Genomic DNA, 18,094 nt, shown 5'->3' on the forward strand with positions numbered 1-18,094 from the left:
AGTAAAATTCACCTATAATATGGTTTATTATTAAAAATAATACGTTAGGAAAAAGGTCACTAAATACTTTCGTTCTGAAGTTATTAAAAGTTAGAAATATTGATTCTAAAATAAGTTTATATAATTAATGCAGTAAAAAGGTTTAGAAAAATTTAATAATATGGTATTTATTTAACGTTCTTTTATCAATTGATTTATGTGGACTCTGGTAAACCATGCTTTTGATGGATTTACAGATGCAACTCAAGATTCCTTAAAACCAAGGTACATAAGACAAATCCCTTTTAAATAGTGTACTTATGAAACTCTCACATATGAATATATTCTCTAAGAATAAAATTGTGAAGTTAAAGTTGATAATTTAAGAATTGAGTTGAAAAATAAGCCATGTACACTAAACACTCACCAAGTTATTATATACTTTTAATTAATATTTATTTGTTAAGTTATAGACAAATTTTATTTGACAAAGATTGAAATATATATAAATTTGCATTTTCTAATAAATTTCAATCAACAATAAAAAGGGTTTTCTTTCCATTTTTTTCTTGCCACTTTGAAATGAAAAGCTTTTGACTTTTCCTTAATCAATAAAAGCATCAGGACTTTGTTTGGTTTTGTGTGGTCATCTATATATTCCTTTGCCCCCACACTCTTGAACCTAGACCTCTTTCATTGACTCCCTTACTTCCAAATTCTTCTAAAGGAAAATAAGAAAATAAGAATATAGAGTGAATGGTGAAAATGAAACATAAAAAAAATGTCTTTTAAATAGATATAAGAAAGAGAAGATGGATTATTTTGTTCAAAATGGTTAATCTAATGTTTTGTTAAGTTGTTTCTTATTACAAATGGGCTTGGTTCTAATAATTTAAATGTCAATTTAACTTGTTTAAATTGTTTTTTATTTTAAAAAGAAATATATTATTAAAGTGGGATGTTATAAAACTTTTGCAAGCATTAAAGTAAAAACTATATGAAGTGTTAAGAATGATGTAGCTCGATGAGATCCATAACAAATGAATTAAAACATCATATAATAATGTTCACAAATAAAAATAATTTTAATTGAATATCTAGTCAACTTGTGTGATAATAATATGGATATACATAATCCTCAAGAATGATTAGCACAAAGATTGTTCAACTTAAATGTATAATATGCTATTCTGAACATAGAGTAATTAAAGGTACACACATTCAAAAGAGTAAAATAATGTGACATGTACGAGAGTTCCAATAAGATAAAACGTAACAAACTCAATATATTCACCGATCAATATGAACTTTTCAACATTAGATAAACAATAACTACATGTAATTTGAAGCATTTTATGGTATGCATCAATTACTTATAAAAGCTTATTATATGTTTGCAAAGAATGTTAACATTTTCTTCTCTTACAAAAGGGTCTCAATGAAAGAATAACTATGAATTTTTTAAATTAAAAAAAAAGAAGCAAAAGACTTCCTTCAAGATTAATTTCATATTAATATCAAAATTTTCATTAATAAACACATGTGACGATTAACTACCTTAACTATTAACAAAGTTAAAAAAATTAAAATTAAAGTTTTGGTACTAACACTGTAATTTTTTTTATTGTACTCAAAACAAAATGTCAATTACTTGTTGTACTAAATTGATTCTTTATCCAATAAATTTATCTCAATTTTTTTTTTCATTACATAAACAATCAATTCAAAATTATCCATTATTTAAATTTATTTTACACTCATTCTCAATAAAAATACAATCAAGGACAAATTAATAATTCATTTTCTAACAAAATTATTTTTTTTATTTTGCAATCACATCAATCATATTTATTACAAACTTTTCGTTTAGTTTTTATTCAAATTCACTAACTTTTTATCAATCTAAATAACCTTGTTTTTCACTCTCTTTTTCCTCCTTTCTTTCCCTTCTCACCCAAATAAAGCGGTATTGTGCTTGTTTCCGAGCTAAGAAACACACAAAAATATTATGGTAAGACAAAGTTAACAAAATGAGGTGATAAAGTATTAAAATTGCTAAAAACAATTGGTATGAGTGAGGAAATTTCTTTGCAATTGAAAAAAGATTTGCGTATAAAATATATAATGGATTACATTTTTCAACATAATAGATTATATTTTAATAAAATCTATTATATTTTTCAAAATAATTATAAATATAGTTTATTATAATAAAATAAACTAGTTTAAAACACGTGCATACACATGATCTCTATTTGTTTGTATGCTTTTTTAGATAGTAAATATACATTATATTAGAAGAAAAAGATTGAGGAAAGAAACAATAATTATTTTGAAGAATAGAAATGTTAGACGATGTAGAGAAATATAAAGAGTGGATGATCTAAAAATTCACAAGTTACACCATCCAAAAAATGTAAAAGGAAAAGATCTAAAATTAGAAATGTTAATCAATGCAAATAAATGTAAACAGTAAACTCTCTAAAAATAGAATTGCTAGATGATGCAAAATTGTAAAAAGTAAGCAATCTAAAAATACATAGGATAGACCATGCAGAAAAATGTAAAATAGTTATTGAACAGATTGACGTAATGTGTATTGGACTAGTGTAATATGTGTTATTAGACTTGTCTAATCAATTTATAGATAAACTCGTCTAAAACACATTCTCATACTCGTCTAATCAATGTATGGAATGACTTGTCTAAAGATTTTGCTACACTTGTTTAGCCAATTTATAAAGAGACTTGTCTAATCAATGTATAAAATGACTCGTCTGACATTTTTTACTACGCTCATCTAATCAATGTATAAATATACTCGTCTAATCTATGTTTTGTTAAATTCATCTAATGTGTATTTCTAGACTCGTATAATGTGTACTGGTAAACTCGTATAATCTATGTATGAACAAACTTATATAATGTATGTTCCTAGACTCGTTTAATCAGTATACGAATAGACTTATCTCTAATATGTGTATAGAGAGTCTTGTCTAACTAATGTATGAAATGAATGGTATTTAAAAGTACTAAAAGTTATATACTAAAATCATACATGGTATTTTTTTTATATATTATTTTAAAGGTTATATACATTTTTTATTTAAATGAATTTATCCAATAAATATCAATGATTTTTTTCAAACTTGAAGTTTTACTTTCTTAAATAAACTACTATTTGTCTAACTTTTTTTAACAACTTTTTTGGATATGTAGTTTTCACATAATGAAATATTTGTTAATTATTGAAATTAAAATTTATATAAATTAAATTGTACAAAAAGTAAACATAATCCCATAAATATTAAAATAAATAATAATAAATAAGATAAAACTGTAAATAATAAAAATATATATTAAAATATAAACAATAATAGTAAAATTTAAATAAATTATAAGTTAGTTAAACTGGTTTATAAAGTTAAATTATAAAATCATATAATTAGTTTGTAATACATTAAAAAAGTACTTTTGTGTAACTTTCATTTATTTCTACAAATATATATGTATAAGAAAAGTTATACACAATTGTAATTTGGTACAATAAAAAGTAAAAGGTTTAATTATGTCTTTGGTCCCCATTTTGTCCCCATTTTGGAGTCAAAATCTCAAAATGGTACCCAAATTTTTAAAAGTCTCAAAATGGTCCATTTTTTTGTTAAAACGTCTCACGTTTGCCCTTTCCGTTAAGTCAAGGTTGACGCCGTTAGAGAGAGTGTCACGTGTCTGTTCCTCGATTTTTTGAATTTTAAAAAAAAAATAAAAAAAATTGCCACGTGTCAAGCTGTCATCGTGCCACGTGGCAGTGACAGAGTGACGTGGTAGTGACAGTGACACATGTTAGTATTATGCCAGATATCATTTCCTTAGTCTCAATTTGGTCCGTTTATTTTAATTTGTCTCAATTTACTCCCATTTTTTGTAAAAATTGAGCAATTTTGTCCCTCTCCAAATTGAAATCAAATTTAATTTCTATATAAATGTACACAAATATTTCCATCAAAATTGATATTTCAAGTAAATATTTTTAACCAAATTAAGTTCATTTAATTAATATTTTATATTGAACTTTATTTAAAATGGTTTAAAAGTGTTAATAGAAAATAATGTTAATAGAAAAAAATTCATAAATTAACTAGTTCATGTAACAATAAAACACATATAAATTTAAAATTTGAAAATAATTTTAAGTAAAGTTGAATGTGAAACATAATTTTAAATAAACTTAGCTATGTTAAAAATATATAATAACAATATCAATTTGAATAAAAATATCAAATTTAATAAAAATATTTGTATAACATTTATATAAAATTAAATTTGATTTCAATTTGGAGAGGGACAAAATTGCTAATTTTTATAAAAATTGGGACTAAATTGAGACAAATTAAAATAAAGGGACCAAATTGAGACTAAGGAAATGACACCTGGCATAATACTGACACGTGTCACTGTCACGTGGCACAATAACAGCTTGACACATGGCAATTTTTTTGATTTTTTTGAAAAAATTCAAAAAAAAAAATTCAAAAAAGTCAAAAAAAATAATAAAAAAAAAAATCGAGGAATTGACACGTGACACTTCCTTTAACGGCGTCAACCTTGACTTAACGGAAATGGCAAACGTGAGACATTTTAACAAAAAAGGGACCATTTTAAGACTTTTAAAAATTTGAGTACCATTTTGAGATTTTGACTCTAAAATAGGGACCAAAGGCATAATTAAACCAAAGTAAAATGAAGAAGTCAACTGCCACATTTATTGAAAAAGAAAGACATCAACTCTCTACCTGATATAATAGATAAGCCTTTTTAAGATAGAGTTAAAAAAGAGGGAATGGATAGCATAAACATGACAAAATAACCTAAAAAATATGATATGTGTCACAAGAAGAATAATGAGCATTGAGAAAAAAAAAAAAAACTAGAAACGCCTTATTTTAATATGTTTTTATTTTGAAACATAAATTTTATACGATCTATGTTTAACTTTTGAATTTATAATGATTAAAAATGGGATAAGTTTTAGTATTAAAAAAGAGTGAAGGCTTTTGAATTATTAGGCGTAATGAAATGACTAGATTTTTGAAGAGTCTTGTAAGTTACGTTTGAATTATTTATTGTTGGGAAATTTGGTACCCTAATTTGGATGTTATATAGGAGAAGGTGTTAGATTAGATAGGAGTGGAGACAATGGAATTAGTTGTGATGCGTGGTCAACTTCTCCTTCATTAGTTGACTAAGTTCCCACCTTCCATTCCATTGCACTCATTTCTTTTAACCTTTTCTATCTTTTATTCTTTTCTTTCACATTATGCACAAAACAATTCTATCCTCACTTCTCACCTTAGCTTGCAAGCCACTCAATTTCTTCTGGACCATTTTCTCCTCATATTTTATCTATCTCACTCCAGAATTTTAATTGAATTTTTTAAATATGTCTTTTATTAATATTAAAAATATATTAATGTTAGTGTATTATAATTTTTATTATTTCTACCGTGTCTAATAATTCCATATTGTTTAAAAATTGAAGTATAAAATGGTTTAAATATTTCTTTTTCTTTAATCTTTTGAGGTACTTTCTGAAAATAAAACTATGACAGAAAAATACTTCCAATGCATGATAATTACGTATAATGATGTCTTGTAAATGTATTTTTATTACTATTTTAAAATCAAAACTATTACTATTTTATAAAAAAAAAGGCTTGATTGTTGTTATATTAAATAATTTTAACTTTTTGTTATATTTACAAACAAATCATATTACCTTTTAGAAGTTATAACAAAAATTTGTGATCTTGCTTTAATAAATATAAATATAGTGTAAGTAAAATATAATCAAATTATAAAACAAAAATTGATGTATGTTGTAGTTCTCAATTATATATTTAAATACAGAAAACTAATTTATTTTGTTTGGTTGAATTCTTAATTTTAAATTTTAAATTCAAACCAAACCATTTTGCTTTAAGAAAAAGTAAATCCAAAAACTAAAAAGAAAGCCAATTTCAATTATTTTTTAAAGCAATTCAGCTTTGAACATTACATGCCATAAAATAAGAAAATAAGGGTAAAGTGTTCAAGTGAGAACGAGAAAAGAATGAGAATCATGAACAAGAATAAGAAACAAAAAAAAAAAATTGTGTTTATAAATAATGTTAACATAAAACAGTAAATAAGAAACTAATCATCTGACTAATATAACACACAAAAAAATGATTAAATGTCTTTGTTGGTTTGTGAAACCTACTAAAATGTTTTAAACAATTTGGTAAGCATATTTGGAATTAAACATGTCTATAGAAACATAAAACACACACATAAGGAAAATAAAGAACTATAATAGAGAATAGGAAATACTTTTTAAAATGAAATATAATAAAAATTCATAATGAGATTAATCAATTTTATTCTGAACAAAAACATATGATCTTCATTTAGAAAATGTACTACCAGTATTCGGCCATAGTCCTTCATATGACCACCATTAGTTAAAGTATTACCCATACCTGACCATACCCCACCACATGGAGACTTACTATATTCCGACTATTTCTTACTCATTCGTATGAAACGCCTCAAGACTACAAAGCTGATGGGTTGTTTGTGCTTGTCCTTACCCCCACAAAAACCATATGATTGCTTACTGGGTACCGTTCTACAACATCCATAATGTACCACTCAGTTGTAAGCTGCCTATCCCATACATGTCGATCCTCAAACCAATACCTTTGTCACTAAACTGATAACCGAGAACTAAAGACCAACAATGGTTTTTGAATAAATTCACCTACTTTGAATGAACCGACTAAAAATATATTTTGATCCAAAAATATTATTACATGAAATTTTCTAGCATCATTTAGTATCAAAAGTATCTTTTTAGGCATCTCTCCTCACATTTTGGACGAGATTTGTTGTAGTTGAAAGATATTTTTCCTAAAAACCAAATACTAAAAGAATTTTGAAAATTTGACACAGTACATCTTTATCCTTATCCCGTAAGAACTTAAAAGGTATTGATAGTATCACTTCACTAAATTTAATGTGTGTTCCCATTTAATTAAAAAATTAAGTTGAGTGATACTTAAGTGAAGTTTTCAAAAAACAAATATTGAAGTTTTAAATCAACCGGAATTTAATAAAAAAGTTTCTTCAAAATCCAGAGAATATGCAATAAAAAAACACATCTTTGAAATCTTCATTGGTGCAAGTCAAATCTCAAAATTATTTGCTAAAAAACATGGATTCGATTCACTCGAAAAAAAATGATAAACTAAAGAAAGTAACATATTAAACCGTGGAAATTCTCACTTGCCATGGCCAACGAGAAAATCCCATTCGCATTAAAGAAAGAAAGAGTGGAAAACGAGGGGTAACATAGTAAATGCAGAGTGTGAAGAGTCCGTAATGAGAGGGCAGTGTGACCCCACGCGCTTCCCGTGTCTTCTTTAACACGACTTGGCTTCAATCAATCGCAATGTCTTATGTCATTCCTATGCACTTTCTCCTCTCTTTCCGTTCCCTCGCTTTTTCTTGTCAAACACAAATTCATTTCTTTTTCTTCAACCATTTTTTCCTTCAAAATTTGATACAAACCCACGTAGGTAAAGGGAAAAAAGTAACTTTCTTTTTGTATCTTTTAAGCAATCACAAGTTTAGTGTGCGAGTTGAGTTTGTGCCAGGGGATAATGGGTAACTGCCTAGGTTCTTCGGCTAAAGTAGAAGCAGCTAACAGTTCCAGAACCCCTTCTGGTACTTTTTCTCTTTTGCCTTTTTGCTTTTCTGTCAGCAATTCTTCCTTCGCCGTGCAATGTTTTGCAAGATTTTTAGTTGTGGTTGCAGTTGCAATTTCATTGGCATCCTTAACATTATAGGAATTGTGAAAAGTACTGCAGATGCAGCTGCAATTGTGGTAGTGATGAGGGAAAAAATCTTAAGAATCATGCTGAAATCGACATTTCCAACCACTTTTTAAAACCTTGTTTTTATTCTCTGTTTTGAAGGGGTGTATGTGATTTTCCTTTGTCATTTGTCAAAGTTGATTTTTTACGCTATGGCTTGCAAAGCTGTGGGTTTGATGGTGTTGTAGATTGTGAATTCTTCGCGGGTTTTCAAGCTTTTTTTGTCTACTTTCTGTTTTTGGGTGCTGCAAGCTGGGTTTGTTTGGGTTGGTATTTGCTGGGATTCAATCCATGGTGGGATCACTTGAACTAGGATTGGAGAATGGATGCTTATTGTTATTAAACATTTCCTTCTAGTTGCTGAGCAACAAAGAAAAAAAAAAACATTTCCTTGTAATGCGATGGTGTGAACATTATCTTACATGAGTGCAATTGGTTGAATTTTAAGGTTATTAGCAAAAGTGCCTGTTTTTGTTTGTGAAAAGGAAGCATTCATGGACTAACTGTTTCCACTTCTGCTTGCATCAGGAATTTCAAAGACTAGTCCTTCATCTGTTCCTTCCAACTTATCTATTCAGTCATACTGTGAAGCAAGTGATGTCTCAAGTCTTCCCACACCAAGGTCCGAGGGTGAAATCTTGTCTTCCCCAAATCTTAAGGCCTTTGCCTTTAATGAGCTAAAGAATGCCACCAGAAACTTTCGCCCCGACAGTCTTCTTGGGGAAGGAGGATTTGGTTATGTTTACAAGGGCTGGATTGATGAACACACATTTACAGCTTCAAAACCTGGATCAGGAATGGTAGTTGCTGTTAAGAAACTCAAGCCTGAAGGGTTACAAGGTCATAAGGAGTGGTTGGTAGGTGTTTTATTTCCATTTCCAAGCCCTAGCTTGCTTAAACATACTTTATAATTAAAACACTCGCCTTCATCTTCCCCTAAGAAAGTTTATCTTATTTTGAATATTATTAATGGTCTAATTAGTGAAGTTTTAATCATTTTCCAGACTGAAGTGGACTACCTTGGGCAACTTCACCATCAGAATCTTGTTAAATTGATTGGTTACTGCGTGGAGGGAGAGAACCGTCTCTTGGTCTATGAGTTTATGTCCAAAGGGAGCTTAGAGAATCATCTATTTAGAAGTAAGTTATCACAACCATTACACTGTTTTCTTGTAAGTTTGGTTGATTAAGCTATTATCTTAATGGTTAGTCAATCAAAGAAACTCACAGAAGGATAAAGATATCAACAATGATAGCTGGTTCCTTAATTTAAGAATGATCTTCTCTGCCATTACTATTTCAGTATGATTTGATAAGCAATGACTTAGAAATGATCGATTAATCCATTGGAGTAGTTTTGCATTGTGATTGATGGGGCTCATTATATTTGACAGGAGGACCACAGCCTCTATCTTGGTCAGTGAGAATGAAAGTGGCAATTGGTGCTGCCAGAGGACTCTCTTTTCTTCATAATGCCCAGTCTCAAGTCATATACCGTGATTTTAAAGCATCTAATATCCTACTTGACGCTGTAAGATTAATGAGGATACAAGTGATGCAAAAATATCTTCCTTACTGTTATATCATGAAAAATAATTTCTTATCATTATTGAATTACAGGATTTCAATCCTAAACTCTCTGATTTTGGCTTAGCAAAGGCTGGCCCTACGGGTGATAGAACTCATGTATCTACTCAAGTTATGGGAACTCAAGGATATGCAGCACCTGAATATGTTGCAACAGGTAATTCCTTATTCCTTAGCTTTGTGTAAACTGTCAGTACCTTGCATTGCTTATAGTAATTTTTTAATGACCTATATAATAATTCGTGTCCATTTGAACATGCTGTTATTCATGTCAATTGTATAAGAATCTGCATTTTGAAATTTGAACTGATCAACAGTTCGGTTTCTTCTGCATAGTAAACTAAAAATATCTGATATAGCATGTTACAGGCAAATTTTTAGATCCACTGTTTTCTGTAGTGCACTGCTCCTTAGGATAGAACTGGAAACTAACTCCTTTCACATGTCTCATTTTCTGCAAATCATCAAACTAAAGCTCCAATATTTTAACAGGTCGGCTGACGGCTAAAAGTGATGTATACAGCTTTGGTGTTGTGTTGCTTGAGTTATTGTCTGGTAGACGTGCCGTTGACAGAACAAAAGCTGGTGTGGAGCAGAATCTAGTAGAGTGGACAAAACCATATTTGGGTGACAAAAGAAAACTATTTCGGATTATGGACACAAAGTTGGGAGGCCAATACCCACAAAAAGGAGCTTTCATGGCTGCCACTCTTGCGCTACAATGCCTAAATCGCGAAGCCAAGGCAAGACCTCCAATGACAGAGGTTTTAGAAACTCTTGAGCAGATTGCAGCCTCAAAAACTGTAGGGAGAAACAACCAATCGGAACCGAAGAGAGTACATATTCCTGCAAGAAAGTGCAAAGTGCAAATGGGTGCCCTTTGAACCATACTCCTACTTCATTCATTGCCATCTCAGCCATTATCTGCTTGTGTGCACCAAATTTTGAACATCTGTATATACATTCCTTATTTTTGTGAGGTTGTTTTTGAGAGGATATATTGTGCCATGAACTTCAATGAAATTTCAATTAATTATTAGCACATGATTTCCCCATGCAATAGAAGTTCAGTTATTGTTTGATTATGGTTATTGAGATATTTGTTTGTAAAACTGTCATTGACACATTGCTGCTAGCCAAGAGTTACATCAAAAAATGTCCGCATCAGTTGTTTTTGCCTGGACTGAGTATCTAGGCAATCAATTATTAGTAACAGTGTGTGAAGCTTGTAAGAACATGTTACACATAAAAGATTAAAGAAATAAACACACAATGTAAGGTTAGATGAATGCAATTACTTGTTTTCATCCTTATTTTCTTATCTATCATTATTGTCGAAGTTAAGGGGCTAAACGATCAATATTAAAATCATCAGATGCTACAACGAATTCACTGATTGTGCACTCCCAACTTTTGCTCTGGTTTCTACTGAAAGCTATGTACCAGTTGGGCCATTGTTGGTTTCTTCTTGCCTTGGTACCACAACAGAGGCAGCTGAATATTATTTTAGCTAAACTATGTCTCTTTCCATATTCTAATTTATACTTACCCAATATCAAACAAAGACAATGGATAACAGTGAAAAAATAGGAAGAATAGCATTCGAATGATAGCGGAGAGAGCGTGGTTTGGGTTAGGCTGTAGGATCGAGATTGGGCACTGCGATTGGAGATTTTAAAGGTGGCTGGGAAAGGCACAGAGGATGAAGAAGAAGCGCAGACATTCTTAAAAATTGTTTAAGGGTGAATAAAAGTTAAAGCTATGGTACCATGTCATAAAAAATGATTTGATGCTTTTCACTATTATTATTTCGACTATAAGTATTAATAGAAATAATTAAGAAGAACAAATCAATTTATGATAATCTAGCTTATTATTAGAAAATCACATAAAAATATATTCATAATTACAAAATATCTTAAAATCTGAACTTAGATATCAACATATTTAAAGAAACAAATTAATTTCTGATTGCCAGTAACATAATCAGATTCACATTAAGTACATCAAGTAAGACATCATTCTACCATTTCTGCATTAGAGACAACTTCATCTTAGACATGTTAACATAAAGAGAAAAATATTAGAGATCTTCATAACCACATAACTAACATCTCATTCGATTAAAAATTTGAACATATCAGATTTGTAGTTTTCATTGGTTATATAATATTGAATTTGTACATCTCTAACAAATTTTCACACTTGCATTCAAACAGATAGTTTAGACAAAACCAGACTGTACAAAAAGAAGATAAAGTGAAGTCAATACAAAAATGTTGAAACAAAGTCAGTTGACATCAAGAAACTGAAATAATAACAAAGACAGTACATTCTGCTATGAGATGAGATGAGAGTGTTAAGGCAAGCAAATCTTTTAAAAGATCACATTTTGATGAAAGGAACGAAAGATGTACAAGGATACAAAGGTGTAATAACTGAAACAGAAGTAAACTGAGATTAAATGATGTCATGTAACAAAAGAAAAAAAGAGAAAGCAAAATTAATAGAATAACAAGGATAAAAAAAAAAGTGCAAGAAAAAAGGGAGTAAAAACATCAGTAATTATGTGTTTTCAAATGAGAAAATTGTTGAAGTTTTACACGGTTGTTTTGAAGCATCAAGAGCCACCGGGAGCTCCCCCAAACACTTCAGTGAGGACTAGTCAAAGTGAACCTAAGCAGAGTCCTCAATGAAGCGTTAAGGGGAATTCTAGGGGACACATGACAGAATAAGCCTTTTCAAGTGCTTCTTCAATGCTTCTATGGCTTCTTGGTTTGTAACATATGTGAACCTGTTATATTTATAGTGATGTTATCGTGTTGTTGAACCAAGCCAATCTGAACTCTGTCTGAAACTGAACCTGGACTTACCTACAGTCTACATGAAACAAAACATTGATCAACACAGAATCTATTCAGAGAAGTATCACAGTTTTCCTTTTTTTCTCGATGTCTGTTTGATACAAACGCAAGTGGCATGCAAATACTGTGGTCACAAGGGTGAAAATATATACCATGTAATATACTCTCACACATTCACAAAATTAAAGATGCTTTTAACTTTTATAATGTGCATAACTTTTGAAGTTATTCTTTTTTAAATTATTTTTGAATAGTCTCCAATATTTATATTTTTAGTGTTTATCTCTACAATTGCTTAATTTTAATTGTTAAGATGACTAAAGAGTTAGGCACTACAATAGAATATAGATTGTGTAAATTAAAAATTGTGTAAAGTGAGTGTCATCTCAACACAAGTTGAAGAAACTATTAACTTCTGCTGAAAGTTGAAGTGTCGATGCTCAAGAAGAGTCAAGATGCTTTTACTGATGAATTTGATTCCAGCATGAAACAAAAGGGTTATGATTCGTTCGGAAAAGTTTGAAGGAGATGGGTAAGAAAAGCTCAAGACTAGGCATTTTCAATGTCATTCTTGATGTTCTTTCCCCCAATTCTGACCAGATTCAAGCTGGTAAACTTGTATGTTTTTATGGGCTTCTGAAGGTTTTCTCATGCTCCAAATTCTTCAAACATAACATGAGTATGGAGAGTTTTATATAAATATTGTACCATGTTGCTCATTCTATTCCATCACAATTGAAACAGAATATGAAATCACAACACAGAAATAGGTCAGCTGTCCCTTACGAAAGGGATTCAAGATATCCACACAAACTACCCTATTGAAATGTTTGGGAAAATTGTGTTCCATCAAACTTGAATAAGATATAGTTAATGTTCTTTAACTTTATAAATGAAGTTTATAAATAATTCATTAAGAATTTAAGGTGAATGAAAATTTTCACATCAAATAATAATAATAAGATCAACATTCATAAACTTATTACTTTAAAATTGTAATTATGCATAAACTTATTATTTAAAGTTTTGGATCGATGCATAAGCTTAATATTTTAAAGTTTTTATTGAAAATTAACTAGTAAATTTATGACTTTTTAGAATTGTGTTTTAAATAAATTAACCAGTAAATTATTAATTTAATATATTTTTTTAAAGTCACATTCAGTTTGATCCTTAATCTTTTTAAAAAAAGATTAATTTAATCTTACATATTTAAAAGTAATCATGATATTCAAAAGTAATCAAGATAGTCTTTTTGTCATTAATTTCATAAATAATTTAAGCATAAAAGCCATCACAACATTGGTCGTTTGATGGATTTTGAGCTCTTTCAAAAAAATCCGAAAAATGTCTTCCCAAATGGTTATAAAGATGAGAAAATTAACGTCTTATAACCTCTTGATTTTAGTGATCATATATCATGTCTATAACCTTAAAAAAAAAAAAAAAAAAAAAAAAACCCTTCAGATGATGCAAGAGATTGGGCATGGCACATTCTGAAACTGGGTTTTGCTTACAAGATTGAAAGTGATGTGGGGCAGTGGTTTTAGTTTCATGGTTAGGATCATTATATAGTAAATTTGCTATAAATGATAATAGTTGCTTGATTTATGGGTTCTTAATCACAGATTACTAGTTATTTATTGATGCTGGGAAGGGAATCATAGTGAAGTAGACATGGGCACTGTGTAGTGGCTGGTGGGGCCTTAGATGGTTTAAGATGTTTTTTTTTTCTATTGCTTTTGGGCTTTCTGTGATGGCTTCTGTTGTGTAATGGAATGTAACTAAACTGTGTGCATGGGAACCAGGTTTGTAGCTTTGGACTTGATGGGTCTGAATTTGTATGTATATAAAGATAACATTGATGTGGGGTGAGTATTCAGAGATGCATAATGCGGCAGTGTTAAGATATAAAGTTAACCCTTGCACTAGCAGCTACTAATGATGTGCATGGGAGAACATATATGGTTTCCGCCACCCAAACATTGGAAGAGTTTTACCAACACAGTATTTACCCGTCCCCGAATTTCTTGATCCACACCTCATGAAGGGACCAGAAATGCAACATAACATTAAAAGCTACCATTCACAGCTTAATAGACACATTCGCAGAATTACAAACTTTAGGTGGAAAAGAAATGCTTAAGGCTAGCTTTCAGAATCCAGAAAATGGATATTATACTAATATCTAAATCCTTCGGATATCACAATAGACCGCACCTCGTAAGCATATAGCACTGTTGCAGAGAAAAGTTGAAGTCGTCATCCAATATGGAATTCAATCCGATAATACCAGCAGCATGCCTGCATCATGTTCACCTGATACCTGTAGACAACATATATGGTTTCTCAAATAAAATCTTTGCGCAGAGGATGATCATCCAAAATTCACACCTTGGTCCCAAGTAAGAATCGATGGAAAGACGGGAGCAGAACCATGGCTGAACCAATCAATGAAGTACAGTGGGTTCAAATGATATTCTCCATTTGCACCCTTTTTGCACCGGCAGTCCACTGCCTTCTCTCCCACGTGCCATTAGCATGGAAGGAAACTGTAGGAAATAGTAAAAGAGATAAATAAAAGACAAATACGCTTACATATTACAGATTAGGCATACATACAATATTGGGGTAGCCATGTTGATAGTATAGTTAATGAAAAAATCTCTTGCGACATCTAGCAGAACCAAGTTCCTCATACTCAGCCTTCGTCACACACATTGCTTCAAAATCTGGACTCGATGCCAACAGTGACCCTCCACGCCAAACACCTAGAATGGGACTGTAGAAGAACCATAAATCCTTTTATAGAAAATATCAAATTAGATGCAAAAAATATTTAGGGAAGATTTTTACTCTTCTTGAGTTGTTATCTCCACATTATAGTCATCGGGAACTAGAGGTCGAAGCTCCTTCTCTCTGAAGCATGTAGAATCAATTAATTAAACAATTACACCATGATATACAGGACAAAAAAGATGCATCACCAACGACCAAAAACATTATGACATAATGGTACAAAGTGCAGTGATCCCAACAAAAAACTTACAATCTCTCAGCAAACTGGGGAAATAAGGTGCTTCCACCAGTTAATATGATGCTGCAAAACACAATGCAAACACAATATTGAAAAATGAGTGTGACAAATTAAGAAACATGACACAGGACCATCAAATCAAATGTTCTGAACTGCTTACCTTTCGTAGAGTACAGGATGGAGATGTGGGTGGCACGCATTAACAGCCCGCACAATGCATTCTGCAAGCCCAGCTTGGTTCATTCCTGCAAAACATTTCGCTCAGCAAAACGCAGAAAAAGAAAAGCCAAAAGTTAAAGACAAACATCCAAATTGGACCAACATCCTCATTTATAGTCTCTACAGAAACTCGACAACAAAAAAATTAACAAAAATCAAGTTGTATCCACGGACCCAAATCAGCAGGACGGAAGATCATCTCTGGCACAAGAAACCGTTCATTGGTCAAGTCAAACTCCTAAGGATCACACGAAGGAAAACATGAAGTTAAAAACATTGACACACAAAAGAATGGCACACTGCAAGAAACACTGACTAATACATTTTTTGACAAATCAACTCTTTTTCTGTCCTCTGGCTGCTCGGCAATTTCAGAGGAATTCATAACCCCGTCTGCCTCCACTGGCAGCGAAGAAGGAAGGCTGCTCTCCCTCAGTGCAAGATACCGCCGTGCCTGGTCTGGGTACTTAACAAACCCCTTTGTGTGTGTGACACCATCCGGAAGCACATAGGTGCACCTGAATAGATTCTCTTTCCCACTCTTCCTTTAAAATCACAGGTGAAATATTTTTCAGGCCATAGTATTGTTCTGATATAACAGCATACAAAAAGAAGTATACCTAAGAGTTAGTGTGTGTTTGGTTTCACATCGAATAATCTCGAATTTGTACAAACTATCATGAGTTAACTTCTCTAAAAAAACTGATTTTCAACTCATGCGTAAGCTCTTGGAAACTTATTTCATCTTTCCTTCTTATTTTCTTCTCCTAATAGTGCTTACAAACTCAAACTCAGTTTAAAATGAGTAAAAGGTAAAAGGTAAGAATTTGGTTGTTAAAAGTGAGCAGGGAGCATTGTGAAAACCTGGCGATGGAGAGATCGCGGTCGACGTCGAGGGAGACGAAGCAGAGCTTCTCCTTGACGTCGTCGATGATGAAGGTCTCTTCCATGACGTTGACGGAGCGGAAGGAGACGAGTTCCTTGAGGTAGTTGGTGAGGGCCTTGCCGCCCAAGTCAATCCTCTTCACGGCATAATTGAGAGGGAAGTTGTGGAAGACAGGGGAAGCGTGGATGAAGGAAAACCCTGCGTCCACGACGAGGCTGCACTGGGCCCGGGAGAGAAGCCCACTGGGCCGGCGGGTGGCCTCATGGAGGTGGACTAGGGCGGGGGGATGGGCCACGTACAGGGCCCGGAAGTTGAACTCCTCGAAGACAATCTCGTCGACGGAGCGTTGGATGGAGGGGAGCGTGAAGAGGGGTTCCGTGAGGAGGAGCGAGGACTGCGAGGGCGTTATGCGGAGGACGGAGGAGAAAAGGTGCGACCAGATTTCTCGCTGTAGCTCCGGGTTTATCAGGTATCCTCGGTCCATGGGGCGGCGCACGGCCGCGGACGTCAGGTCCTCGTCGCCGGAGGTCAGGTGGAGCCATTTCTTGGAGGCCGGGGGGCGGTAGAGACAGTTAGGGACCACGGCGGAGGGATCGCGTTCGCCACCCAGACCCGCCTTGATTAACCCACCGCCGTTGTCTAGAACGACGACGTTTGTGGATGTGGACATCAGTAATGGCGGAAGTATTTCTTGAAGGGTGGTTTTGAAATGGGTTCATTCAGCCCTCACACTTCCCTCCTGCGTTTTCAATTGTACTTGAGGGCTTTTCTTCAATTTCATTTTTATTAATTAAATACACTTTTCATCTTTTATTTTTTTTTAGCCTTTTAAAGTTGGATGATTATTGTCTTTTCAGAATACTTTTCATCATTTAAGTTTTATTTATCCATGCGTTAAACATATTTTATTAGATTTATTTCCGTAAAATTTTTATTTTGTTTGATAAAAAATGTGTTAAAAATGAGTGATTCTTTTGTTTGATAAAAAATGTGTTAAAAATGAGTGATTCTTTTGTTTGATAAAAAATGTGTTAAAAATGAGTGATCAGTAAAACAATTTTTAATTTTTTTTATCTTTTTACGTGATTCATCTATTTCTCATTTTTCTTTCACTTTAGGATTCATGACATGTTTGATTATTTTTATATCTAGAATGAACTTAAGAATAAAGTAAAAGTAAAACATTATTTTTGAGGTTTCTAAATAAAAAATTCTCAAAAAATTGTTTTTTAACTATTTATACTTTTTTATTAAATTAAATTTAAGAAAAAAACTTTCAATTTTTTCATTAATATATTTATTAAATTAATTATAAAATTATGTTTATAAAAAAAATTTAAAAATATTATTAATATAGTTTGATTAAATTAATTATAAATTTATGTTTAAAAATAAAATTTAATTAAATTATCGTTAGTATTAGTTAATTTTTATTAATATTAAAAATAATAATTAATGAATTAAAACTTTTATTTAATATATTATAATTTTGTTTTCAGAAAATGAATAATTAGTTACTTTATTTTGTTTGTCTCTTCTTATTCTTTTATTTTTCTTCCAAATTTTTTTTTACGGTTTTAATATATTACGTTCCTTAAATTTTATATTA

The 18,094-nt window shown here is 31.5% G+C and overlaps 2 protein-coding genes across 3 annotated transcripts; one reads left to right on the forward strand and one right to left on the reverse strand.

Moving 5' to 3' along the window:
* Positions 1-7,472: 7,472 nt before the first annotated feature.
* On the forward strand, positions 7,473-10,521 carry LOC114176806 (putative serine/threonine-protein kinase PBL3). The gene is made up of 6 exons (XM_028061968.2): positions 7,473-7,743; positions 8,421-8,749; positions 8,897-9,032; positions 9,287-9,423; positions 9,513-9,636; positions 9,972-10,521. The coding sequence occupies exons 1-6, from the start codon at positions 7,680-7,682 to the stop codon at positions 10,361-10,363; spliced, it is 1,182 nt and encodes a 393-aa protein (XP_027917769.1). The 5' UTR covers positions 7,473-7,679; the 3' UTR covers positions 10,364-10,521.
* A 3,872-nt stretch (positions 10,522-14,393) lies between these two features.
* On the reverse strand, positions 14,394-17,243 carry ARP6 (actin-related protein 6). 2 transcript variants are annotated; one of them, XR_003603049.2, is made up of 9 exons: positions 16,464-17,243; positions 15,922-16,144; positions 15,774-15,837; positions 15,541-15,625; positions 15,393-15,443; positions 15,200-15,262; positions 14,966-15,125; positions 14,738-14,895; positions 14,394-14,669 (listed from the first exon to the last, which is right to left on the reverse strand). XR_003603049.2 is itself a non-coding variant. In XM_028061967.2 (8 exons), exons 1-7 carry the CDS (start codon positions 17,153-17,155, stop codon positions 14,996-14,998), a joined length of 1,308 nt encoding a protein of 435 aa, XP_027917768.1. In that variant the 5' UTR covers positions 17,156-17,243; the 3' UTR covers positions 14,394-14,895; positions 14,966-14,995. The 2 variants fall into 2 exon arrangements, 1 of the variants encoding a protein (XP_027917768.1); XM_028061967.2 differs by having other exon boundaries at positions 14,394-14,895.
* Positions 17,244-18,094: the final 851 nt, after the last annotated feature.

This window comes from Vigna unguiculata, chromosome 3 (genome assembly GCF_037176805.1).
Source record: "Vigna unguiculata cultivar grain cowpea cultivar isolate G323 ecotype 2 chromosome 3, ASM3717680v1, whole genome shotgun sequence".
NCBI lineage: Eukaryota > Viridiplantae > Streptophyta > Magnoliopsida > Fabales > Fabaceae > Vigna > Vigna unguiculata.